At 39.9% G+C, this 26,972-nt stretch overlaps 2 protein-coding genes across 2 annotated transcripts in view; one reads left to right on the top strand and one right to left on the bottom strand.

The window, feature by feature from the left end:
* Positions 1 to 1,960: 1,960 nt before the first annotated feature.
* LOC125245641 (zinc finger protein 271-like) overlaps positions 1,961 to 26,972 on the top strand; it is a 243,294-nt gene continuing 218,282 nt past the window's right edge. The window contains exons 1-2 of the mRNA XM_048156351.1: positions 1,961 to 2,267; positions 7,826 to 9,295. Of these exons, the coding sequence (XP_048012308.1) occupies positions 2,174 to 2,267; positions 7,826 to 9,295 (1,564 nt within the window). The 5' untranslated portion in view covers positions 1,961 to 2,173. The remainder of the gene's footprint in view (positions 2,268 to 7,825; positions 9,296 to 26,972) is intronic.
* On the bottom strand, positions 16,982 to 23,359 carry LOC125245784 (tryptase-like). The gene is made up of 3 exons (XM_048156569.1): positions 22,880 to 23,359; positions 20,559 to 20,707; positions 16,982 to 18,184 (listed from the first exon to the last, which is right to left on the bottom strand). The coding sequence occupies exons 1-3, from the start codon at positions 23,124 to 23,126 to the stop codon at positions 17,879 to 17,881; spliced, it is 702 nt and encodes a 233-aa protein (XP_048012526.1). The 5' UTR covers positions 23,127 to 23,359; the 3' UTR covers positions 16,982 to 17,878.

The following is a 26,972-nucleotide window of genomic DNA, read 5'->3' on the forward strand; positions in this document are numbered from 1 at the left end:
GGTACATGAACGGTAGTCTTTCTACCCAGTGTTCCCAAATCTCTCGGATATGTGCCAGCTTATCATTTCCCCTCCATGCAGCTCTTGTCCTCTTGTCATCAAAGCGTAAAACCCTTGATAGCCGCTTGAAATTTTTCAGTGGCATGGTGGTTTGAAAAATTGCCCTCCCCGTCTCACTATGCCATAAACTACATGCAGCTTCATGATGAGACTTGAAAACCCCAGCAAGAATCAGAAGGCCGATAAATTCTAGTATTTCAGTCCAATCAATATTGCACCATTCTTCAGCAAACACTCGCTGCCCCTCTAGATTCGTCATTTCAACAAGCATTTTCTGAATGCAGCTCGGAAAAAATAGCTCAAAAGTTGAACTTATATCTTCAGCTCTGACACAGGCATACCTTGAGGGTCCAGGGGTATGTCTTCGGACCTCCTCTGCCCACGCTCTCCCTTGTGTCTGAATCCTCATTCTCTGTTGCAAAGTTTGTGGCAGCCTCCGTCAAATCTTCCTCTTCAGAGCTTTCATCAAATGGGTCATCTGGCTCAGTGCTCTCTTCTTCACTAGAATGAACGAAATACTCTAGAGTCTCCAGGACAGTATCCCTTTGCCATTGTGCTGAGTGAACTGTGGGCTAGGCTCAAAGTGGTAATATTTATACCCAAGTTTTTGTTTTCATAAACAGATGCTGTGATTGGTGTTTTGTTTTATAAACAGGTGCTGCAATAGGCCTGGAGGTTGTTACTAGGGAAGAATTCCATCCTTTGATCTTACTCTGTGTGTGTGTGCGAGAGAGAGAGAGAGAGTGTACTTGTGTGCCGATCTGTTAATGTGTGTGTGTGTGTGTGTGTGGCTGTGTGGCAAGTGGGGCAGACTTTCAAGAGTCTGCATGCTGTGAAGTTTGACGTTTACAACTGTGTGTTTGATTGCTCTAGACCAGTGGTTCCCAAACCTGTCCTGGAGTACCCCCAGCCCTGCACATTTTGTATGTTTCCCTCATTTATCACACCTGATTCAACTCATGTGCTCATTAGTAGAGACTGCAAGACCTGAAATGGGTGTGTCAGAAACAGGGAGACATACAAAATGCGCAGGGCTGGAGGTACTCCAGGACAGGTTTGGGAACCACTGCTCTAGACTCTACATCAGAGAACCAGAAAGTCAATTTTAAAAGCGTCCACATCACAATTTAATTTGCTAAATAGGCAGCAACTCACACTAATGACCCCTGACATTGAAGACTTTACTTATTGATTTAATTACAAATATGTGAAACATTTCATTTTTAACTTGACTGAACCTTTTAGCAATATTTCTGGTATTGAATAAACTACATTTATACTTGAAATTTTGCTTATTTTACTTGATTACTGATTCTTAAAAGATAAATTGTGTTTCAGTTTGCACTGACACATGAATGAACTCATACAACCTTTTAACATGTTTCTTTGTATCATTTTTGTCACAGTTTTTATTTTAATACAAAGATTATCTGGTAAAACAGTTAGATTTCTATGCACTATATACAATGCGGCGTCTGAACAGGACTTTTATTTTGGAGTGACGACATGACGTCATAAGACTGCGCCGAGCTCCTGCATCTGCTGTGATTCTGCTGAAGAAAGGTTTGTTTTAAGAATTTAACCTGTTTTAATCGATAGAAACAGTTCAGTGATTTATAGTTATAGTGTGTTTTGTTTTAAACAAGCGATGTGAAATGAGTTTATTTACATTTTAATGTAACATTGTGATTCTTTATCTAACTGTAATGAACAGTATGTGTGAGTAAATCTCATATCCACTGATGAGAAAGAGTAAACATGCGTCTCATTTCTCTCTATATAAATCATAAATCAGTTTATCATGAACTCGAGTTCAATCTCTGGAGAGTTATGATGAACTTTTCAACTCCGAGTCAATTTAATCAAACACTTTGAGAAATGATTCAGTGAATCACGACACGTGCTGCTCAAACATGAACGAGAACAACAAACACTAACAAACTAACTAATCATGTTTTCATCAAAGAGTAATCATTTAGATATAATCTATAATTCATTAAATACCAAATGTAGATCATAAACTTCTAAATATGAAGTGTTTAATTTACAGCGTTAGTTTTGAATGTTTTTTAACAGGTGAAGACTATTAACTCTTGTTATTCTTTTCTTACAGATGGAGTTTATTAAAGAGGAGACTGAAGATATGAAGATAATTATTAAAGATGAGACTGAAGACATGAAGATTGAAGATATTGAGGAACAAACAGGTTGGTTTTATTCTCATCATTTTATTGATCCTAAAATGTCCAGCTCTACAGAAATAGAGAATATTTTCTACAACATAAAACCCAACATCTACTTCTGAATAGAGAACAATGAAAAACAAAAAAACTTGTATGAAAAACAAAAAAACAAGTGCTGTACTTACATTTTAACATACCTGAACATAAACAGCAGTAATTGAACATTAAATCAAGCAAAACAATTATTTTATAAATAATAATTTAATGTGTGTGTGTCATATGGAGGAAAGTCAGCAGGGCAAGTGTGTAAAACATTTTGAACAGAGTGAACTGATAATATTTGATGAAACCAGTGAAAATAATCATCTTGTCATTTGTGGTTTGGTGTAGTTTGGAAATCAATAAGCGCTGACAGATGAAATGGTGTGAAAATTACATGTTGTGACAAAATGATCATGGTTGACATTTACATGTTCTGTAAAAGTTCTGATACAAACTGAAATAAGTTCAGTTAAACTAACAAATTAAATCAGCAGCACTGGATTTGTGTGAATAAACATTAAAGGGATAGTTGACCCAAAAATGAAAATTCTGCTGTCGTCCCAAACCCGTATGAGTTTCTTACTTCTGCTGAACACAAAAGAAGATATTTTGAAGAATCTTGACCAAACATTGACTTCCTCAGTAGAAGAAAAGTACTATTGAGGTCAGTGGAAATTTTAAGCTGTCTGATTACCAACATTTGTTCAACAGAAGAACTTGTATAAGTTTGGAAAAACATAATGGTGAGTAGATGACAGAATTTTCATTAATAACCCATTAATATTGCAAGCCAAAAGTCAAAATTTTGATTGTAAGTGCCAAATAAATACAAAGTCAGACAAGGGTCATTGTTATGTGCTCATAAATATAAATTTATGTGTAACTCCTAAATGCAATGAGATATTTTTACCAAGCTTGACACACTGTATGTATGGGCTCATTGTGAGGACACATAAAAAATTGGTGGTGCTATAATTAAACAAAACATGAAATTTGCTTTTTCTACAGTACTGTTGTACCTTGAGACACAAAAAAACGTCACTGCAAAATGACCAAAAATGATCTAAAGCCGTGACTCTGCAATGGTTTTGCATATTGACACCAAACTCTGTGTCATTGTTATGCCAAACTGACCACATCAATTAACTGACAGTGCCACCTACTGGTCAAACACAAACGGCAATTTAATTGGTTACTTTATTTTAAGATGACGATTACATTGTAATCACTCAAAGAAGAGCTGAGTAATTTTAAAGGATTAGTTCACTTCAGAATTAAATTTTCCTGATAATTTTAACTACATTTATTTACTATAGAGGTAGGGTTGAGGTTTGATTTAATTTCATAATTAAGCATTATTAACTCATTACTATAGTGTGTAACTACATCACTTTAAATGTGATTTGAATAGGATTTCAAACCACACATGAATGTAGCTTGAAATGTATTTGTATAAATTGCATTTCATGTGATTTATTTATTTTTTTTGCAGTTCACACTTGCTAAATCTGATTTCAATCAGATATGCACAAAAATCAGATTTGGACTGACAGTGTGAACGTAGCCCAAGACTTTGTTGATGTAAAATTCCGAACAGATTTTTGATATCTCGATTGCTGTTGCCATGCCACCGGATTTAAAAATGAAAATTGTGTCATTAATTACTCACCCTCATGCCGTCCCACACCCGCAAGACCTTCGTTAATCTTCAGAACACAAATGAAGATATTTTAGTTGAAATCCGATGGCTCAGTGAGGCCTGCATAGGGAGCAATGACACTTCCTCTCTCAAGGTCCATAAAGGTACTACAAACATATTTGTTTTTGGAGTGCCAAAAAAACAAAACAAAATATTTCAAAATATTTAAAAGATTTCAAACCACTGCTTCAGGAAGCTTCGGATCATAAATGAATCAGTGTATCAAATCTGCTGTTCGTAGCACCAAAGTCACATGATTTCAGCCATTGGCAGTTTGACACACGATCCAAATCATGATTCAGTACAACAGAGCTGTTGCAAACATATCCACATCGCTATGATCAGATGCTTTCTTTATGCTGCCACTGCTGTCATTTTTTGTTGTCTGTTTATTTTGTTATTGAGAGAAAAACGTGCAGTACTTATCACATTCTATCAAACACCTCTCAGGAGTACGGATGGCATTGGCAGATTCAGTGAGTTTCCCGAGTTTTGGATTATATAACATGGTCTATTTTGCAAACAGCTGACTCTTGTCAATCTGATGCTAAAGCCCCGGGTATACTTCACTTTCCGCGCCCGGTCGTGTCCGCACATCCTTCAAAGTATACTAAATGGATGCGGATGCGCGCAGATGACCGAGTTCGACACATGCGCAATACAAATTTTTTCTATACTCTTTACCAGACTTGTTTCATCAATGGGACATTCGTTGGGCAGGATCAGAGAAGAAAAATAGTGCATCCACCATTGCAACATAGTTCAGAAGATACACCAAGATAACAGGAATCAAAAATGATGGAGAAGGCATGCCTCTTGAGTTTACTCTTCTTGTTTTTGAATCGCTCTTTACTCATTCTTCTTCGACTGCACATTGTGCTCAGTACTGTGTGTATTGTCACCTAGTGGAATCTTCTTTCCTGCTTGCGCTGTTGCACGCGCACCGTCCACACGGCCGTGAGCCCACTGCATGACGAAAATTACGTCATGCGGACGGTGCACGAACGCGGACGGCCGAAGTATACCCGGGGCTTAACGCTATTGATGCACCTAGCACTTCTCCGGCTATGCATCAGTTTACGTTCTGAGATAACGCTGACATCTGGCGGTTGGGTTTATAAGCACAATAGCACAATTTGACTTGCTGTGGAACAAATAATAGATTAATAAGACCAAAGATTGCCCGTTTTATGTACTCAAATTGAATTATGTCTCATGTTTAACCACTATAAGAGCCAGCGGTAAATCCCTGAAGCACTGCCCGAGATGAAGCTGTTCTCGGCGCTTACACGACCCCTGAATGGCCGTTGATGCCCTGGAGCTCGCATCTCTCAAAAACATCTAAATTAATTGTAAAATAAGCGCTATTATTAAATATAAGTCACATATATATATATATATATATATATATATATATATATATATATACATAATCCATATATAATATGGATTATGCAGGCCATCAGCAGCTAGGAATTAAGTCCTACCATGATGTACAGGGTACAGCAGGCCATATTTTATTCCTTTAGCCCTTAGTTTCTCCCGTGGACCGTCAAGCAGTTTGCATTGGGAAGACACCTCTGCTGGAAAGTCTGGAAATATACTGATATGACTCCCATCAAAACAGAGAGCGGGCTTTGGTTACGGGCGAGCCGCAGTATCTTAGTCTTAATTGTATCATGATGTATCCTGGCAATCATAACTTGCGGTCTGTTGTTCACAATGGGGCCAATGCGGTGACCTCGGTCAACCTTTGTCACGCGGAAAATGATCTTCTCCCGATAGTGAAGGCAATAGGCCAGAGACAAATTGTGTGGGGTTGCCCTTCTCGATGTTCTCACAAAGACCAGCTATCTTGATAATTTGTCAATGAGATCTGGCCTCTAAACCCGTTACCTTGGACTTCAGAGACACATTCTCTTGTGATAAACTTGCTAAAGTGCCTTCCACTGTGTCGGCTGATGAGGACGAGCCTTTTTGACAGTCTTTTTAGATTTATTCATCATTAGCATATTAATTATGTTGAGTGATCAAATTTAGCAAGAGCAACGAAGTTTTAAATGATTCATTTCAACAAGTGTGACGGAGCTAATTGAAAACACGTCCTACTCCATGTGCTGCTCTCTAGCGCTCTTTGGTATCGGGGGTATTTTTACGAGTACGTGTACAAGTATATGAGCTTGGTATCGGCCCAATACTGATACTGGTATTGGTACATCCCTACTGAAAACCCCTGATTTAGATCATGTTGAGGTTTTATGTGTAATCATGGGAGCTGATTAATTATTGTTTATGGTCATGATGCCACCAGCTGGCAGCAATAAGTGTGGCACATATTCAAGCATTTAAAAAAGTCCTTTTATAGTTTATTTTATAAAAAACTGACAACTGACTACAGGTCGGCTCCATAGCAGATTTCAAGCAATCAAGAGCTTAGAGAGTTACATGTAAAGTACTAGACAGATTCTGCTAGTATTGGACATTTACAAGAAACAGTATAACTGTAAAATGTAAGTTTTGTGCTGAGGAAAGCACATCTCATAAGCATTAATTTTTTAATTGTTATTATTTTTTTTAAGTTGCCAGCCATCACCAGCATTTTTGATTATTACAAAACTTTAATGACCCCAGAAGATTCTGTTGTATGAATAGCTGAACATGCAATATGTCAAGAAAAATAACACAGATGATTGCATTAGTTTGCATGTACTTGATCAAAGCTTTTATCGCTTCTTCCTGCTGCTGCTTCTTCTGTGTTTTGATCTGGAGGTTTTGTACTGATTCAGATAAGTAAAAGCACCCCTACCGTATCCCAGGAAAATTCTGTCAATGGTGGGAAAGTTTTGTGTCATAAATTATTCTCAAAATGTGTCTTAAACCAAAATTAAGGGTGTACTCACACTTGTGAGCACTTTTGACCCTCAAAGTCTAGTTTGTTTGGCTAGTGTGATTGCTCCTCCGTACCATGCCCTGGCCCGCTTGAAGAGATTAGGCTCGGAACGGCTGTAGTGAGATCGCTAACCGTGCCGCAGTACGGAACAGCTACTACTTTTGTGTGTGCTATGTCTGACATCATTACAATGACAAATATCTTCTATTACTAATAGCATAGTTGACTTTTCAATTAACTTAATTAATTCAAGTATATTTAGGTTTTAACAGTTCTGGTTCTCGCCTTATTGGTGAACAGGAATAGTAGTCTGCAAATTTCTCTATCAATGTCAGCTCTCCTCTAACAAGCTGATGATCTTCACCAGATGTGAAAAATACAGGAGACATACAAAATGTGCAGTGGTGGGTCCCTGTGGACCAGGTTTGAAAACCACTGGTGTATTGAGTATAAGATCTATAGACGGGATTGGCAACTCTGGTTCTGGAGGGACACTATTCTGAAGAGTTTAGCTCCATCCTTGATCAAATACACCTGCAAAATTTAACCCAACCCCAATATTTAACCCTTATTCTTGAGGACTGCTTGAAAATTACAGGCACATGTATTTAAATAGAGATAAAACTGAACTATGCAGGTCCTCCAGGACCAAAGCTGCCCATCCCTGATCCATAGGGTATGGTATAGATCAGGGGTGTCCAACCCTGCTCCTGGAGAGTTACCGTCTTGCAGACTTCAGTCCCAACCCTGCTCCAACACACCTGCTGTAATTATCAAGGAACCCTGAAAATCCTGATTAGCTGGTTCAGGTGTGTTTGATTGGAATTGGACCTGAAATCTGCAGGATGGTAGCTCTTCAGGAACAGGTTTGGACACCCCTGGTATAGATCATACATGTTGTTGGTTTTGATGCTTTAAATGTCTAAATTGTTTTGTCTATTTTTGTTCTAGATCTAACAGCACTGAGAGAGGCTAGCCATGAACTTAATGAAAGGGAAGAAGAGAAAGAACATTATGATAAACATGATTTTATGACTGGGGAAAGGTCAACGCTGGCTAAAAAGACTTCCTCACTAAAAAGAGTTCAAAAGACAGGAACTAAAAGATATTTCACCTGCCAACAGTGTGGAAAGAGTTTTGATCGACATAAAAACCTTCAAGTCCACTTGAGAATTCACACTGGAGAGAAACCCTTTTCTTGCCGGCAATGTGGAAAGAGCTTCAGTCAAAAGGGAAGCCTTAAAGTCCACATGAGAACTCACACTGGAGAAAAACCTTACACCTGCCAACTGTGTGGAAAGGGTTACATTCGAAAAGGAAACCTTAAAGTTCACATGAGAATTCACACTGTAGAGAGTCCATTCGCCTGCGTACAGTGTGGACAGAATTTCAGTGAAAAAGGAAAACTTGAAATCCACTTGAGAATTCACAAAGGAGAAAAGCCTTACACCTGTCAAGAGTGTGGAAAGAGTTTCAAACAAAAAGGAAGCCTTAAATACCACATGCAAATTCACACTGGAGAAAAGCCTCATACCTGTCAAGAGTGTGGAAAGAGTTTCAGTGAAAAAGGAAAACTTGAAATCCACACAAGATCTCACACTGGAGAAAAGCCTTACACCTGCCAACAACGTGGAAAGAGTTTCAGTGAGAAAGGTAACCTTACAGCACACATGAGAATTCACACTGGAGAAAAGCGTCATACCTGTCAAGAGTGTGGAAAGAGTTTCAGTCATAAAGGACACCTTGTAGTCCACATGAGAATTCACATGAGAATTCACACTGGAGAAAGCCCATTCACCTGCCAACAGTGTGGAAAGAGTTTCAATGTAAAAGGAAGCCTTGAAAGACACATAAGAATTCACACTGGAGAAAAGCCTTACACCTGTCAAGAGTGTGGAAAGAGTTTCAGTCATAAAGGACACCTTGTAGTCCACATGAGAATTCACACTGGAGAAAGCCCATTCGCCTGCCAACAGTGTGGAAAGAGTTTCAATGTAAAAGGAAGCCTTGAAAGACACATGAGAATTCACACTGGAGAAAAGCCTTACACCTGCCAGCAATGTGGACAGAGTTTCAGTCAAAAAGGAGGCCTTAAAGACCACATGAGAACTCACACTGGAGAAAAGCCTTACACCTGCACTCTGTGCGGGAATGGCTTTACACGGGAACAAATCCTTAGGGAACACATGAATATTCACACTGGAGAGAAGCCTTTTACATGTGATCAGTGTGGAAAGAGTTTCGCATATAAATTGTCACTTTATTTTCACATGAGAATTCACACTGGAGAGAAGCCATACACATGTGATCAGTGTGGAAAGAGTTTCGCACATAAATCGTCACTTTATTGTCACATGAAAATTCACACTGGAGAGAAGCCATTCATGTGTGATCAGTGTGGTAAGAGTTTCAGATTAATGGGTAACCTTAAGGAGCACATGAGGATTCACTCGAAAGAGAGCTGTTTTAGACGTTGTCACTCTGGAAATAGCAGAGGTGTAAAGAGTACCTGAAAACCATACTTGAATAAAAGCACAGATACCTTATCTGCCTCATCTCCTAAATCAAACACCTGAGATTCACAACTAACTGCTAATGCACTTGCATTCATGTAAAGTAGCCTTGTTGGCAAGTTTGGGTGCGTAAAGGCAAACATACAAGATATAATACCTACAATGCCTTTTTTATAGCCGAAACTGCTGCAGAAATATTAGGTGCCATGCAAAATGTAATGTAAGTATTGGAGTGAAACATATATTTACTTGTTTACTTGTGTCAGGTAAAGAGTAAAAGTTGCTAATATCTTGATACAAAGTAGCCAAAAAGATACTTAAGTACAGTTACTAACTGCATTTACTTACTTAAATACTTTACACCACTGGGAAATAGTTCCACAGACAGTCTCCGTAACTGGCAGGTTTAAAGAAAATTACCGTTGTTTGGCAAATAAATAAATAAATTAGGGGCCTTTACAAACACATTACCAATCATGGCTTTAAACATAAAGCTTATGTTTTAATATTTTTCCACTTGCGTGAGCAACGTAATATATAAATCAAAAGTATTAGTTCATACAGGGTTCCCACGGGTCGTGGAATTTTAAAATTTCTATTCCACACATTGAAAGTCAGGAAATTTTATATTTTTTTGTCCAAGTCATGGAATATCAGGGATTTTAGTTTGTTGCTTTAAATTTTAGTTTCCATTTATGCTAAAGCTGTCGGACAAACATCTCCTCTTATGCCACTCAAATTCTGTAAAACAAGATGGGTAGAGAATGTCCCAGTTACAGAGGGAATGATCAATATATTGACGAACTTAAAGAAATATGTGAATGCAATAGAGGCAGGCAAATTCCCTAATCCTGGAACTAGATCCTATACTACTGTCAAAGAAAGGTGCAGAGACACACTGTTGACTCCAAAGGTTGCACCTTTCTTGAATCTATATCAAACAGGTCAATTATGGATCATTTTATCAAGCCTGATATGATTGCTAATGCAAACACAGTATTAAAACTGATGTCAATAGATGGCACAGACAAAAACAATCTCATTCATGCAACTAAAATTCATGTGGGGTTCTCTGCAGACAAAATGCTGAAGGAACTGGTGTCATCACATAAGATTAGTGAGAAGAGAGTGTTGGAGTTCAGGATGGATTGCAGAAAGTGCTTACTGACACTTGCAGGGAAATCACAAGAAAAATCTCCACTTGTGTGCAGCATGATCCAGGGAGGATGGCAAGCAATAAAGATTCATCATGCATCAACAAGTTGAAAAACATCCTCAAACTGCTCACTGAGACCAAACAAGTAGAAGAAAATGAGTGTGATTGATATTCGCAAACAGTACAGGAAGTTCATCAATAAGACTGCTGAAGAGAAGGGCAGATTTCACTGACTTCAATCCTGTCACAGGTCAGGTAGATACCCTATTCTATAAAAAAGCAAGAGAAAAGGTGTACGAAACACTGTGGAATGTTGTGGCACTCCTCCTAATGCTCTTGCATGGAAATGCAACCGTGGAGCTAAGTTTTTCAGTCAATAAACAAATCGAGGTTGAAAACATGAGGGAAAGTGTGGGTCATTTTAGGTCAGTAGGGGGAATTGATAACTGTGGTAAATAAGGCCTTCAGTCTGCATCCTTGTCAAGACAGTGACACATCTTTCATCTCGAGGAGCAGAAAAACTAAACGTGAAAAGGAAAACTCTGATGAGATTGATGAGCTGAAGAAAAAGAGAGCAGACCTCCAGGAGGATGCCTCAGCTATGGAGCAATCTGCTGATGACCTTGCATTAAAGGCACAAAGTGTAGGCAATCTTACATTGATTGCTCAGTCAAACAGTCTAACACGGTCTGCAAAAACTAAATGTGAAGAATGAACTTGATCACAAACAGAAAAGCCTTGTGTTTAACCCCTGAAAACAATTAATTTCTGTAGAATAGTATCAGTCCATTTAACAAATAAAAGAAAAAAAAGTAGTGTGTATGTGTTTAAGTTAGATTTGTTATAAAACAACTGTGAATAAGTAAATAAAGTTTGAAAAATACTGTTTGTGGCTGTTTTTCATCTGCTCAGTCCATTCATTATAGGTCATGGAAATACAGCTTTTTAGTTTGTGAAAGTCAAGGAAAAGTCAGGGAATTTGACATTTGGCTTAGAGTGGGAACCCTGTTTACATAAATATAAAGTAATGAATTTAATAAAACATTTAAACGTGACATCTATGAAATATAGAGTATACAAAGAGAATCACAATGCTGACAAGCCATGTTCAGTAACAACATTTGGATGTAAAATAAAAATAAGTAAATGTTGTGTTTGTGTTAAACAGCCTCAGATCAGTTGCGCACTGCAAACCTGGCATCTGTGAAAGGACAATAGCACGTGCTGCTCCTGCATCATACTGCAAAGGCATGACGATGGTGCGTCTCAGGTCTCCTCCGCTGGCCTTCCTGCGTTGTTAACCAACGTTTCATTTTGACAAAAATAATATCCAAAACTTAAAACCTGAAGAATTACCTATGTGCAGACGCATCGCAATAATTTAACATGAAGAGGATTATCTGTCTGACATAGCCGCTCTCTCTGACATTAACCTCGATAAAGGTTCACTATTAGGCGTGTATTCAAGGGCAAATTCCAAACGGCATATTTGAGCTCTTGAAGGGCACTTTGAGAAAAGGACGCCATTAGTGTTTCAAACAAAAGTGAAAAACTGAATCCCTTTACTAAGGGCCTATTAGTGAAGGGTACATGCAATGGTCACTGAGAGGAAGTAATCTTATCATTTGTGCTCATGTGACCCAGCGAATACTAGTGATTCATTTTTAAACTTAGATGACGGGAGAGTTGGGGTGTGATGGTATGGGATTGTTTCTTACCGTGGTGAAGAAGCAACAAATTACACGGTTTGGTGGTTAACCACTCCGCCATCCCACCCCCCAGGAATTCTGGAACAGTTTTTCCATAATTCCTATTTAACTCAAAAGATTATGGCTGTCACAGTAACTGCAATATTGCAATACCGCACTATTGACAAGCCAGCCACAGAGGACTGCAAAAACTGCAGCAACCGTGATATTTGCATGTTTTTTAATTTTTGAAAGGTTATGTCCTTCTTGTTTCACACCTCATGCATATGTACTAAATATTAAATAAGTTAATGATAGCATAATGTGTACCATGGTGATTTGTACAGAGGCTCTGTAGATTGGTACTAAGCAAGCCTAAACAGACAGTGAATGTGAGAGAGCTCGACTGAGTGTGTGCGATTACTTGCGTATGTCCTTTAGGCCATTTAACTTCAAAGTTAAAATGACTTCAACAGTTTCATTATATCTCTCTTTAAATGAATAAGTGTTTTTGAACGTGTAGTTGAATGAGCAGTTTAAAGACCCAAATTCACTGGCTGCCCCTTGTCATCTGTCTCCGACACAATATTTGGCTTAGGCACTTAGTTCAAAGGCATTTTTTGAAAAATGTCATCTGGCCAGCACCGTAAACGGTAAATAATAGCCTATACCACAAAAGTTACGTACGTCTCTGTTTGATGTTAGGATGAAAAACGGTTTACAAGGTACTTTTGTTTTTTTGCTGGTCTGCCTCAGTGGTCTAACAGCGCTCATCAGTGTCAAAATGACTGAGATGGCCAATCAAATCAAAGCAGGTGGGCTTACCGTAGAGCATGTATTCCGTAGAGCATGTATTCCGTAGAGCATGTATTCCGTAGAGCATGTATTCCACCAGTTTAGCGTTGAAGAGAGCGAGGTGAGATGAGGTTGCTAATTATTTAATATCAGCCAATTGTTTTACGATAGAAATGTTAAATGACCTACATCTATATCTAGAGATGCAAACGGTTTGAGTTCTCAAATATGGCTATTTTGAGGGATGAAATTTGCATGTGTTCTGTAACAAAGGGGGCAGCGCGATCCCCGAGAAAGAGAGAGCGTCAATGAAAGCAGCGCATATGGTGTGTAATGTAAAGACATTGTTACGTTTGGCTGTTGTAGAGATGAAGCGTTCACGGACTTCGACCAGCAAACAGGTTTTATTGGTACAACGAAAGAGACAACATCCAAACATAGGTAACATTAACATTAGAACAGACAAGGAGTGAAGGGAGTGAGTCTATATATATATATATATATATATATATATATATATATATATATATATATATATATATATATATATAGATATAGGGAGTGCTGACGAGGAGGTCCAGGTGAAGATGATCTGTGATGATGGGGAGATGGCGAGGGAAGTGAGTGCAGGTGTGGAGAACAGGAGGATTGTGGGAAATGGAGTCCGGGAGACACGGGATATGTGACAGTACCTCCCCTCCCGGTAGGTGCGACCTCGCGCCGTAGATGTAACAACTGGGGGGGGGGGGTGGACGTCCTGGAGACCTCACACCAGTGCAGGGAGAGGGACGGACATCACCATGAGCCATGGCGGGTCCGGAGACGGTGCCGGCCATGGCGGGTCTGGAGACGGTGGCGGCCATGGCGGGTCCGGGGCCGTGGGCGGCCATGGCGGGTCAGGGGTTGACGGCGGCCATGGCAGGTCAAAGGCTGTGGGCAGCCATGGAGGGTCAGAGGCCGTGGGTGGCCACGGTGGTTCTTGAACCCCACCCACATGTGTGACGCCCACATGTACCCCACCCAAAAAAAAAAAATACTTCGGGAAGTTTAGGAGGGCCTTCAGGAGTCTCAGGAAAGGTGTGGGTTTGTGGGCTGGAGTGGGCTCTTGGCAGACTGAAGCTGCAGACTCGGCGGAGACTGGAGCAGAGGGCTCGGCGGCGGCTGGAGCAGAGGGCTCGGCGGCTGAGACTGGAGCAGAGGGCTCGGCGGCTGAGACTGGAGCAGAGGGCTCGGCGGCTGAGACTGGAGCAGAGGGCTCGGCGGCTGAGACTGGAGCAGAGGGCTCGGCGGCTGAGACTGGAGCAGAGGGCTCGGCGGCTGAGACTGGAGCAGAGGGCTCGGCGGCTGAGACTGGAGCAGAGGGCTCGGCGGCTGAGACTGGAGCAGAGGGCTCGGCGGCTGAGACTGGAGCAGAGGGCTCGGCGGCTGAGACTGGAGCAGAGGGCTCGGCGGCTGAGACTGGAGCAGAGGGCTCGGCGGCAGAGACTGGAGATGCTGGCTCGGCGGCAGAGAGTGGAGATGCTGGCTCGGCGGCAGAGAGTGGAGATGCTGGCTCGGCGGCAGAGAGTGGAGATGCTGGCTCGGCGGCTGAGAGTGGAGATGCTGGCTCGGCGGCAGAGAGTGGAGATGCTGGCTCGGCGGCAGAGAGTGGAGATGCTGGCTCGGCGGCAGAGAGTGGAGATGCTGGCTCGGCGGCTGAGAGTGGAGATGCTGGCTCGGCGGCTGAGAGTGGAGATGCTGGCTCGGCGGCTGAGAGTGGAGATGCTGGCTCGGCGGCTGAGAGTGGAGATGCTGGCTCGGCGGCAGAGAGTGGAGATGCTGGCTCGGCGGCAGAGAGTGGAGATGCTGGCTCGGCGGAGACTGGAGAAACTTGAAGAGGGGTCCAGTCCATCCCCTCATATTCGACCAGAAGCCCCACTGGCACTGGAGTGGGCTCAGCGGAGTTTGGAGAGGGCTCTGTGCAAACTGGAGAGGGCTCTACGGTCTTTCTATTCCTCCTCCTCCGCCTTCTGGACCCAGCGGAGGTGTGTGAGCCCAGGGTGACACAGGAAGACAGTTCACTGGAGGGGTATGAGGAGGAAGATGGAGTTTGACAGACTGGCCAGACCGCCCGTGTTTCCGGGACGAGAAGGACACTTAAAATCCTGAACCTCTTCGACTAGGAATTTGGAACCGTTTAAATACAAAATTAAATTTATAGTATCAGTTAAGGAAACATAATCGTCAGGTTCATAAAAACGGATTGTGTCCTCGTCCAGTCCATCCAGAAACAGGGCGATCAAACGAGCCTCGGACCAGTCTGACAAATAAGCGAGCTCTACGAACTCCTCCACATACCTCTCCAGCGAACGTCCAACCTGGAAAAGACCGACGAGCTGTTCAGCCACTGATGTCGGCGTGAGAGGCTGTGGGGGAGCAGGAGCCACAGGAATAAGAAACAATCCCATCTTGCTTGAATGGAAGTCCAGCGGTAATGGTCTATTCTTCTGTTACGTTTGGCTGTTGTAGAGACGAAGCGTTCACGGACTTCCACCAGCAAACAGGTTTTATTGGTACAACGAAAGAGACAACATCCAAACATAGGTAACATTAACATTAGAACAGACAAGGAGTGAAGGGAGTGAGTCCATATATATAGGGAGTGCTGACGAGGAGGTCCAGGTGAAGATGATCTGTGATGATGGGGAGATGACGAGGGAAGTGAGTGCAGGTGTGGAGAACAGGAGGATTGTGGGAAATGGAGTCCAGGAGACACGGGATATGTGACAATTATGGCCTTGGGCAGGTTTGACATAAATAAATTATAAAGGTCCTAGAAAGGCCATGCAGAGCGGCCGGGATTTACAGCTTTGCATCGTCCACACATCGGCTGGAGAGCATTCGCGATCCGATGTCAACGTCTTGACATTTTCCCAATTAGCAAACGCTCTCTGAGCTACATCCTAGAGATGGAACTTTGTGCATCTGCTGTCCATATCTATCTATCTATCTATCTATCTATCTTTGTCTTTCTTTCTTATAATATTTCTTTCTTCAAATATATCAAATATAAGTTTAAAGCTTTGCAAGCCAAATTTATTCTGAATATCCAGACCTTTTCAAGGACGAGATTGGAAAGCTTCCAGTAACATATTCAATGAAACTGGAGACCAACAGTTGTAAAACCTGCACGCAAAATCCCAGCAGCCATGCAGGGTAGGGTTGAAGCAGAATTACAAAGAATGGTCCATATGGGAGTTCTTTGTCTCAGAGCCCACTGAATGGGTATCATCGATGGTGGCAACCCACAAGAAGAGACCAGGGGTCTCATTTATAAAACTTTGCGTAGATTTCATCCTAAAAGTGTACGTACGTGCAAAAGCTAGATTCTGCGTACGCACAAAAAAAATCAGATTTATAAAACCATGCGTACACCAGAACCTGCGCACAAATCCCTTTATAAATCCCAGGCAGTGGAAGATTGTGCGTATGTGCATCTCCACCCTGTCTCCTACCCGAAATCACCATATATGGAGCTTATGACGCCTAGTTTTACTATGCATAACCTCATCTGCATATCATTTCCATACATATTCCCATCCACGTGACAAAATCGTTAACATTTGTGCCATACACATTACATTGCTAAAAATCATCCAATATTCTTATGTTTTAGAATAAATATATCAAAATATGCAAAAAACAAAACAAAATTGAAATACTTAAATACGTAAGATAAAAATTTTGGAATAGAGTTGATTCATTCATTTCCACTGGCCAAATTGTATTTTAATTGTTTTAAACAATTTGAATCAAATTTATGCAGTTTTGTTGATAAGGTGAACATATCTTTTAGGAAGTTTATAGGCTATATTGTTTAGTGTAAACTGATATGCCTACTTATTTATTGCAGTGTAAATACAATTGTCTTTCTCAGCGCTTCACTTAAGTATTTTAAAAAGGAAACGTGCAAATTATAAAATCCAAATCCAGCAGTGTCTTCCATAATATCGAAGTGTGCATCGACCATTGTTAAATGCACTCGCTAAAATATTTTGTATAATATCTGCAGTGTAGTTTAAAGAGGAATTATTATGCTCCTAGCGCTCCTCGCTGTCATTAAAGCAGCGTGTCACAGGAAAAGTGATAGAAAGTAGCACATCTACTATGTAAATTCATATCACGTTTGATTAACTTCTCCGTAATGACTGCGTATGCGACTAGTGCTTATCGCCATTAGTGAAAGTGTAATATTAATGTAAATGTGTATATCAAAATGAAAATGTGAGTTTCCATGCGAGTTTAAATCATTCTTTTATTTATTTAAACTGTTATTGTGAACACATGCACTGTATTTATGATTATGACTCATAAGGAGGATTTAAAGTGGTTTTCCTTCATCTGCCGTCAGTCCCTCAGTTCACCATCGGTGTCGCCAAACTGCTCTGTCTCCAAAATGTTCGTACGCACAGCTCAAAGTTTGCTTAAAGGTGCGCACATTCTCCCATCAAGTTTGTTTTTATAGATCACAACCTTTGCGTGGGAACTGGCGTACGCACGTTTCCAGCCCTGTTTTGTGCGTATGCACGCTTTATAAATGAGACCCCAGGGCCGGCTAAACTAACGGCGTCAGAGCACAGTTTGGAGCGATCACACTAGTCAAATGAACTGGGCTTTGAGGTCAAACGTGCTTAGGCATGGTTCAGAGCGCCTAAAATCAATAGCTGTCTATCTTTACTGTTTATGCAAACAACCTGAATCTCAGACAGTAAAAACAATAACAATTAAACTGTTAATTTCTCACATTTCTCATATTATGAGAGCATGCACAGTACACTTCATCATATCATCAAAGAACCCTGAGAGTTTCTGTTCAATCAATCTTTAGAAAGAGAGAAAGAGGGAGAAGGTGAATAATGGAAAATGTGAGAGAAAGGCAAAATAGGAGGAGGTTGGGTACACTTCTGAAGTTGGAGCTGGATGTAGGCTTTTCAGTGTTGAATTCAGCAAATCCAGGTGGGTTACTGCTCATGTAAGACTTGATCCAGTTCTGGTACTGAGAGACTCTGGAGTACACACTGGGATATTTGGGTTGAGCACATCCTTTACTAAAACTCACAATGCCAGACTGAATCCACAGAGAGTCTTTCTTACTGACCATTGGACCTCCAGAGTCTCCCTGTATTCACAAACATTCAGCATTTATATCTCTGACGATATACAGTGAACAACTGTTATAGACGTAAGCATGCAATAGTTGAGACATGTTGATATCATTTAGAGACTGTCTTAAGAACTAGTTTGATTTAAGGCAAGCTCACACTACACGACTTTTAGCTGGATTTTGCTGTCGCAGACAGATTTCCAAGTTCTGTGACAAAAAGCCCAGATCGACAAATTGGTGGTCATTGCGTTAGGCAATGCTTGTTCAGTATGAGCAGGTCAGTGATGTGATCTGAGCATTTGTCTTTTTTCCTGCACATATGACTTGAACAACGAGCATGAGCATCTCTCTAAATTCTCACATGAATTAATGTGAGAAAACATTTTTTCATTCTTGATCATGTACAGGTCCTTCTCAAAAAATTAGCATATTGTGATAAAAGTTCATTATTTTCCATAATGTAATGATAAAAATTAAACTTTCATATTTTTAGATTCATTGCACACCAACTGAAATATTTCAGGTCTTTTATTGTTTTAATACTGATGATTTTGGCATACAGCTCATGAAAACCCAAAGAACCCAAAATCTCAAAAAAATAGCATATTTCATCCGACCAATAAAAGAAAAGTGTTTTTAATACAAATAATTATGTTCAGTTATGCACTCAATACTGGGTCGGGAATCCTTTTGCAGAAATGACTGCTTCAATGCGGCGTGGCATGGAGGCAATCAGCCTGTGGCACTGCTGAGGTGTTATGGAGGCCCAGGATGCTTCGATAGCGGCCTTAAGCTCATCCAGAGTGTTGGGTCTTGCGTCTCTCAACTTTCTCTTCACAATATCCCACAGATTCTCTATGGGGTTCAGGTCAGGAGAGTTGGCAGGCCAATTGAGCACAGTAATACCATGGTCAGTAAACCATTTACCAGTGGTTTTGGCACTGAGCAGGTGCCAGGTCGTGCTGAAAAACGAAATCTTCATCTCCATAAAGCTTTTCAGCAGATGGAAGCATGAAGTGCTCCAAAATCTCCTGATAGCTAGCTGCATTGACCCTGCCCTTGATAAAACACAGTGGACCAACACCAGCAGCTGACATGGCACCCCAGACCATCACTGACTGTGGGTACTTGACACTGGACTTCAGGCATTTTGGCATTTCCTTCTCCCCAGTCTTCCTCCAGACTCTGGCACCTTGATTTCCGAATGACATGCAAAACTGAGCAACAGTCCAGTGCTGCTTCTCTGTAGCCCAGGTCAGGCGCTTCTGCCGCTGTTTCTGGTTCAAAAGTGGCTTGACCTGGGGAATGCGGCACCTGTAGCCCATTTCCTGCACACGCCTGTGCACGGTGGCTCTGGATGTTTCTACTCCAGACTCAGTCCACTGCTTCCGCAGGTCCCCAAGGTCTGGAACCGGTTCTTCTCCACAATCTTCCTCAGGGTCCGGTCACCTCTTCTCGTTGTGCAGCGTTTTTGCCACACTTTTTCCTTCCCACAGACTTCCCACTGAGGTGCCTTGATACAGACTCTGGGAACAGCCTATTAGTTCAGAAATTTCTTTCTGTGTCTTACCCTCTCGCTTGAGGGTGTCAATGATGGCCTTCTGGACAGCAGTCTTACCCATGATTGCGGTTTTGAGTAATGAACCAGGCTGGGAGTTTTTAAAAGCCTCAGGATCTTTTGCAGGTGTTTAGAGTTAATTAGTTGATTCAGATGATTAGGTTAATAGCTCGTTTAGAGAACCTTTTCATGATATCTAATTTTTTGAGATTGGAATTTTGGGTTTTCATTGAGCTGTATGCCAAATCATCAGTATTAAAACAATAAAAACCTGAAATATTTCAGTTGGTGTGCAATGAATCTAAAAATAGAAAGTTTAATTTTTATCATACATTATGGAAAATAATGAACTTTTATCACAATATGCTAATTTTTTGAGAAGGACCTGTAGATCTTGTAGTTTGTGCATCTTGACAGTGTTGTGTTGTGTAATATGATAGCTGCTAAAACAAGATGAGAAAGAAAACTTTATGTTGTGTGAGCACCTTGGCGAGTGTATAGTCGTCTTGTAGTCCTGTAGTGTGAGCTTGCCCTATATCTAGCAAGTGGTAATCAGTCTTACTTTTTGTATTCAAATTAGACCTATGTTTTTAAGTAAATTACTTCACAGAAAAGTTATGAACAGTCTTGCAGAAAAATATTAGTAGTTTATGCAACCGGCCACAGGTGTAGTATGAAAAGCAGTCATACGAGTTCATGATCGGTGAAGTAAACACTTTGCTTACATAACAACTAGGTTGGCAGTGTAAAGTTTGCAGGTGACCAAAATTGGTAGTGTTTTGTAAATTAATTTGGATTAAAAAGTGCTAAAATGAAAAACTGGTGTCTCACCTGACATGAACCTTTTCCTCCCTGATTTAACAATCCAGCACAAATCATATTGCTTGTGATGCTTATGTTGATCCCTTCATAAGCATTATCACAGTCAGTGTTGTTCACAATGGGTATCATCACCTCCTGCAGTGTATCAGGAATCTGGCCTGTGACAGATCAGAGGACACATTTTATGGCTTTGAAAAAGATTTCTAGGTAAATTGTTGAGGTTTACACACTGTAAAACCTGATAAGTTACAGTAACTCAAACCATTTGAGGACACAGTTTGCCTTAAACCATTAAAGTTTTAAAGGTGCCATCGAATGAAAAATTGAATTTACCTTGGCATAGTTGAATAACAAGGGTTCAGTACATGGAAATGACATACAGTGAGTCTCAAACTCCATTGTTTCCTCCTTATATAAATCTCATTTGTTTAAAAGACCTCCGAAGAACAGGTGAATCTCAACATAACACCGACTGTTACGTAACAGTCGGGATCATTAATATGTACGCCCCCAATATTTGCATATGCCAGCCATGTTCAAGGCATTACACAAGGGCAGCCCATATTAACATCTGGATCTGCACAGCTGAATCATCAGACTAGGTAAGCAAGCAAGAACAATAGTGAAAAATGGCAGATGGAGCAATAATAACTGACATGATCCATGATAACATGATATTTGTAAATTGTCTTTCTAAATGTTTCGTTAGCATGTTGCTAATGTACTGTTAAATGTGGTTAAAGTTACCATTGTTTCTTACTGTATTCACAGAGACAAGACTGTCGTTATTTTCATTTTTAAACACTTGCAGTCTGTATAATTCATAAACACAACTTCATTCTTTATAAATCTCTCCAACAGTGTAGCATTAGCCACTAGCCACGGAGGACAGCCTCAAACTCATTCAGAATCAAATGTAAACAATCCAAATAAACACTGTACTTACACGATTAGACATGCTGCATGACGAGCACTTTGTAAAGATCCATTTTGAGGGTTATATTAGCTGTGTGAACTTTGTTTATGCAACGTATTATAGAGTCGGGAACTCAGGGGCGGGGAGCACGAGAATTTAAAGGGGAAGCATGCTGAATCGGCGCATATTTAATGATGTCCCAAAATAGGCAGTTAAAAAAAATTAATTTAAAAAAATCTATGCAGTATTTTGAGCTGAAACTTTACAGACACATTCAGGGTGTTACTCCCCTCGAGTTGAATCAAAGGCTCAGGTCGTTCTTGATTTTAAAAGACATTTATTCGGACACGAGTCTTCAACATGTCTTGTTCATTCTACTCTTGCAGCCCTTTAAAGTCCCAACAATGCCATCAGAACTACGAAAGGAAATACGTAAAACTTAAATTAACCCTCTAAAAGTGGTGTTTTACACATAATAATAAACGAAAAATACATACAAAACAAATAAATAAAGTGCACATTCAACACGTAAGAAAATACACTTAATTGACTAATTATATATTAACATACGGTCACATAACACACGTTCACATACAGCAAAGCAATTAACACGATAAAACACATACCTCATTGGCCTCTCTAACTCAAGAGGAATAAACTTGGAGGGTTACAGTTTCTTCTTCTTAAACAAAAAGACAATATAACTTCTTAGCACTTCTTGCAAGCGTAACTCTTGCAGACACGTCATGAGTGCAGCACCTCGTGTGGCTCTTCATGTAGTGCACCGCAAAAAATATGCTGATAGCAGCAATTAAATAATTCCCTAGCGGAACAAAAAGGAAATAGGTTCCCCACCTTTTCTATTGTTTTTAGCTGAATAATATGAAATGAATTGACATGTATTAACAAAAATTATATTGCTTTTTTATTCTAATAATTATTCTGAAGATTTTAACTATTTATTGACCTTTTAACTATGAAGCGCATATTATGAACTGAAATATATGAGAGTTGCCTCTGACGGCAGCTACACAGGGGACACCTTAGACTTATATTACATCTTGTGAAAAAGCATTCTAGGGCACCTTTAAAAATAATGCATATGAGTTTACAATACTCATATTTATTAAGTTAAAGTCACTTATGTTTTTGTGTTGGTTTAGTCAATCATTAAACTCAACTTAAAGATTTTATTCCACACATTCAGTTTGAGTTCAGGTAACAAATCTAAATAAATCTTAACAACTATATAGCTATTTCAGTGGTTTGAGGAAACCAGTAGCCTTAAATGGTTTAAGTTCATCAAACTCAAGGTAATAAAGGTACGTAAGACTAAGCAAAACTAACATTGGTGCAAAGCAATGATGACACAATTGTTTGTATCTGGTTAATTGCCAAGCGAATGTTTCCTCACCTCCATATTGTAGCCTGCCCCATCCAGTGACCCAACTCTCTGTACCTGCAGAAAATACACTTCCAGCCGCCGCCAGACAGACCGGCTTAATGTAATCAGAGAAATTCACAGAAGAGGAGAGCTGGATCAGCGCTATGTCACTGTCAAAAGTAGAACTGTTATAGTTAGGATGTCTGATGATTCGACTCGCTGTCCTGGATGTCTCTTTAGGGTTTGAGCCGGATTGGTTCAGACGCCCGAAGTACATCAGTGTGTCAGACACACCAAAACTGTTAACAGAGAAAGTCTGCTTTAATCGCACTTATCAATCTACAAATGTATCTTGAGCTTTATTTAACTTCATACTTCTGAAAGCAGTGAGCTGCAGATAAAATCCAGTCTTTAGTGATCAGAGTCCCGCCGCAGTTATGGCCAAATCCGATGGCATGAATGCTGACTTGCCACGGCCAAGACCCTGCCGTCGCATTCTTGCCTCCAACAATCCTGTCACTGAGAGGGGCTCGACCACACACTGATGAGAGAAAGAAGATATGAGATTTCCCAGCTAACATGCCTCACAGACATGCCTCACTTTCTGTGTGAAACAAGATATGACAACTTACCATCTAACTGGCTGAGGGAACCTGTGTGTTCAGACAAAGACAAAGTAAGTAGACAATCATGCAGGCAGGGTTGATGAACTGGTTTCTGTCACCCACAATCACTGTTTCACCTTTACATGAGCACTGGCACATGAAGAAAGAAAGTTAAAAATGTAGCTATATTTAAACAACTTGCATAATCTGTATGTATTGAGAGTTACTGAATATAAAATAGTGTGCGTTTTTCAAACAATGTGCGAGTAGTTTGATCAAGTATTTTACAACATATTACAAATGTTACGTCCCGGTAGTTGCGTTTTCTCTTTCTCTCCCTCACTCTGTCTTTTTTCTTAGGAATGTTTTTGCAGCTAATATAATAATGTTTAATAACAGTAGTCATAATAAGCATATTTCCAGTACGTGCCTCATAGTATTGTCAACTCCTTCCATCAGACTCCTTGGTAATCCTCAGCAAACTTTGATATTCAGTTGGACCGACTCCTTTAATTCGTTTTGAGTTGGACATGCTACTTCGGCTGTGCGTCTTGCGTCATCAACCCGGAGCTAAATTTCGATTCAGTTCAATTAGTGAGCCGACTTGACCGGTTACTTCCTGAGAACCAGCTCAAAAGGACAATTCGTTCAAGAATCAAACATCACTGCTACCTACAACTTTTTTTGTTACTAAAGTCTTTGGTGTGTTATTTGTAGAAGCTACTTAGAGTTCTTCCTTTAATTATAGTCGTATCTTGATCTGCCTTGTTCCTAAAGAATTCTTTCCTCCTCTCTTGATCTTGCCTTGTCCTCTCTGTTCTCCTCCAGTCTTGCTCTGCCAGTCTATTACTGCTACCTGCTGTCATTGTGCCTCATCCCTGCCTGCTGTTTGGACTAGCTTCACCTCCTCGCCATATCTTGAGTTGTCTGCTGTTTTGTTAATAAACCCAGTGAACACTCATTCTGCATGTTGAGTCCTCCCTCACAGATCCAGGGTTAAATGTTGAACTTGAGTTAGTCTGGGTTTGTTTTTGTTCTTTTTTTTTTTTTTCCTTTGGTAACACTTTCATCCTTTTTCCTCCTGTGGGCTTATTATTTTGTAGTATTGCATACATAAATTTGTATAGCCTATATATTTTTTCCTTTTATTATTAGTATTGTTATATCTTGTTTTCATCAATTGTAAAAAAAAAAAAAAAAAAAAAAAAAAAAAAAAAAAAAAACTTCCTTTACTGGCACTTTTGTATAGCATATTGTCTCTTGCCACCATCATTACAGCATATATGATCACTAACCCTAGACCAAAATTAGGATGTTGTATTACAGTATATATATACATTATAGTTTATTATAAGTATTTTGCTTCATAAAAGTTTAGACACTATTCATTTTTTTTATTATTATTACTGTTATTTTTCACATTTTAGAATAATTTTAAAGTCATCAAATCTATATCTAAAATAATACTATGGGGTTTATGTAGTGACCAAAATATTAAAAACAAAACAAAACTATCTTTTAGCTTCTTCAAAGTCACTCAACTGCATATGATTCTTGAGATCCTGGAATTTACATTAATTAAACCCATCCATTAAAATATATAAATTATGCATTTGTAAAGAAATTCATACAAATGCAGAACTTGTGTTCATCTAGAACTAATTTCAAGCATTTGACCAAAGTCTTCGGGTCCAAAGGGTTTTTATAATCATAAGAAACATAAATTGTCAAGTGTGTTTATAGAGTCAGGAATTCAATGTTATTAAAATATTGAAACAAACATTGTTAAATGTACATCTTTATCATGTTATATACATTTGTAAGATCTTACCTGCTATGTAGAGAAGTATGATTCCAGCAACACTCAAAGCGGTGTTAAACTTCATAATTATTATTTTTATCTGATCTGACTGCTGTTTCCTCGACTGTCAGCTTTCTAATGGAAAGAAAAGCAAGTACCACTGCATTTACCAAGAGTTCTCTGCTCCACCCCACTGCTACGCTAATCTCTGACTCAGAGTTTGTCCAAAAAACAAACAAACAAACAAACTTAATGCTTGAAGTAGTAAAAGTGTTTAAAATAAAAAAACCTGACTAATATGAAATCTACTAGGGGTGTAACAGTGCATGTATTCATCCCGAACCACTGAATTAAAAAAACAAAAAAGATGCACAGAGATCACAGAGAAATCAAGAAGAGAAACAGTTTTGTTGTGTAGATGAGAAATAATGTGAGTACATCAGACATCTTCAGCATTTTTATTTTAGTGTGCTTTTATGAAGAGCAGATTATCCATTTATAACCTACATAATTCACCTCAATATAGTGTGACTTCTGGAAACTGTTTTTAACCGTTGTGTGACTGTCAGTGAGCATCCACTTCCTAATTCCTATTACATTCTTCAAATGTTATCAAAGGATCATAACTACATGTTCACATAACTACACACTGTTAATGCCGAGTTCAGACTGCACGATTTTAGCCCCGATTTTGGCTCGCCAACAGGTTTTGAGAAATCGCCGACAAATGTCCGAAATCACAGGCAAATCGGTGCTCGTTCACGCGAGTGACAATCACGCAGTGTGAATGAGCAAAGACGCGATCTGAGAGAATCGCCGACGCCCGTGAGATATTTGGCATGCTAAATATCTGAACCTGTCGGCGATTCAAAATCCTGCTGTGTGAAAAGTGTTCTGACTGAAAACTACATCGGCGATGACCGACAGCCAATGAGAGAGCAAGATACAGAGCAGCGGGGAGTTCGGGGAGGAGTTATAGACCACAACATCAGCAAGCATGGCTTTGTTTCAGATAAACATTACAATTTTATCAAACGGAAACAAAATACAAACATTTGCTTGACCATCCGCAACAGCAGCACATTGAAAAGTTATGTATTTACCTCCAACTCTTGTTGCAGAAACACACAATCCACAGTCTCCCCAACCATTTCCTCCTCCATATTTTTCTTTTATTTTTCTTGTTTTCGCTGCAAATCAGCGCACAGGCAATTCGTATTGCAAGCTTCTTGCGGGCTACCGTTTTTAATAATAATAATAATAATAATAATAATAACTCCAGTCTTGCAAGCGTGATATCGCGTTGTTTCCTTGTCATGTCTCGCGTGTGTTTGGTTGTGAAACGTAGTTTGCGTGCCAGACAGAGTTGTCGGCGATTCTTTCTATTGTAAAGTCATGCAGTGTGAAAGCTTCTGTCGCCGATCCATCGTGCAGTTTGAACACAGCAGCGACTGAATGCTGGCCAAGATAGTCATGCAGTGTGAAAAGAACAGTGACCCGACTACTTTGAGAATCGTGCAGTCTGAACTCGGCTTAAGACAGCTCTGCACACCCACGGGCCTGATAACCTGAAACCTGTGAACACAAGAATCTTTAAAATGATTGATAGTTCTGGAATGTGACAAACAGTTAGTTTACGAGATGGGACGAGACACTAGACTGGATTCATGAGAATTTTGCATAGTATTTTTAAAAAAAAATCCTCAATAACAAAATT

Source organism: Megalobrama amblycephala, linkage group LG1, assembly GCF_018812025.1.
Source record: "Megalobrama amblycephala isolate DHTTF-2021 linkage group LG1, ASM1881202v1, whole genome shotgun sequence".
Lineage (NCBI taxonomy): Eukaryota > Metazoa > Chordata > Actinopteri > Cypriniformes > Xenocyprididae > Megalobrama > Megalobrama amblycephala.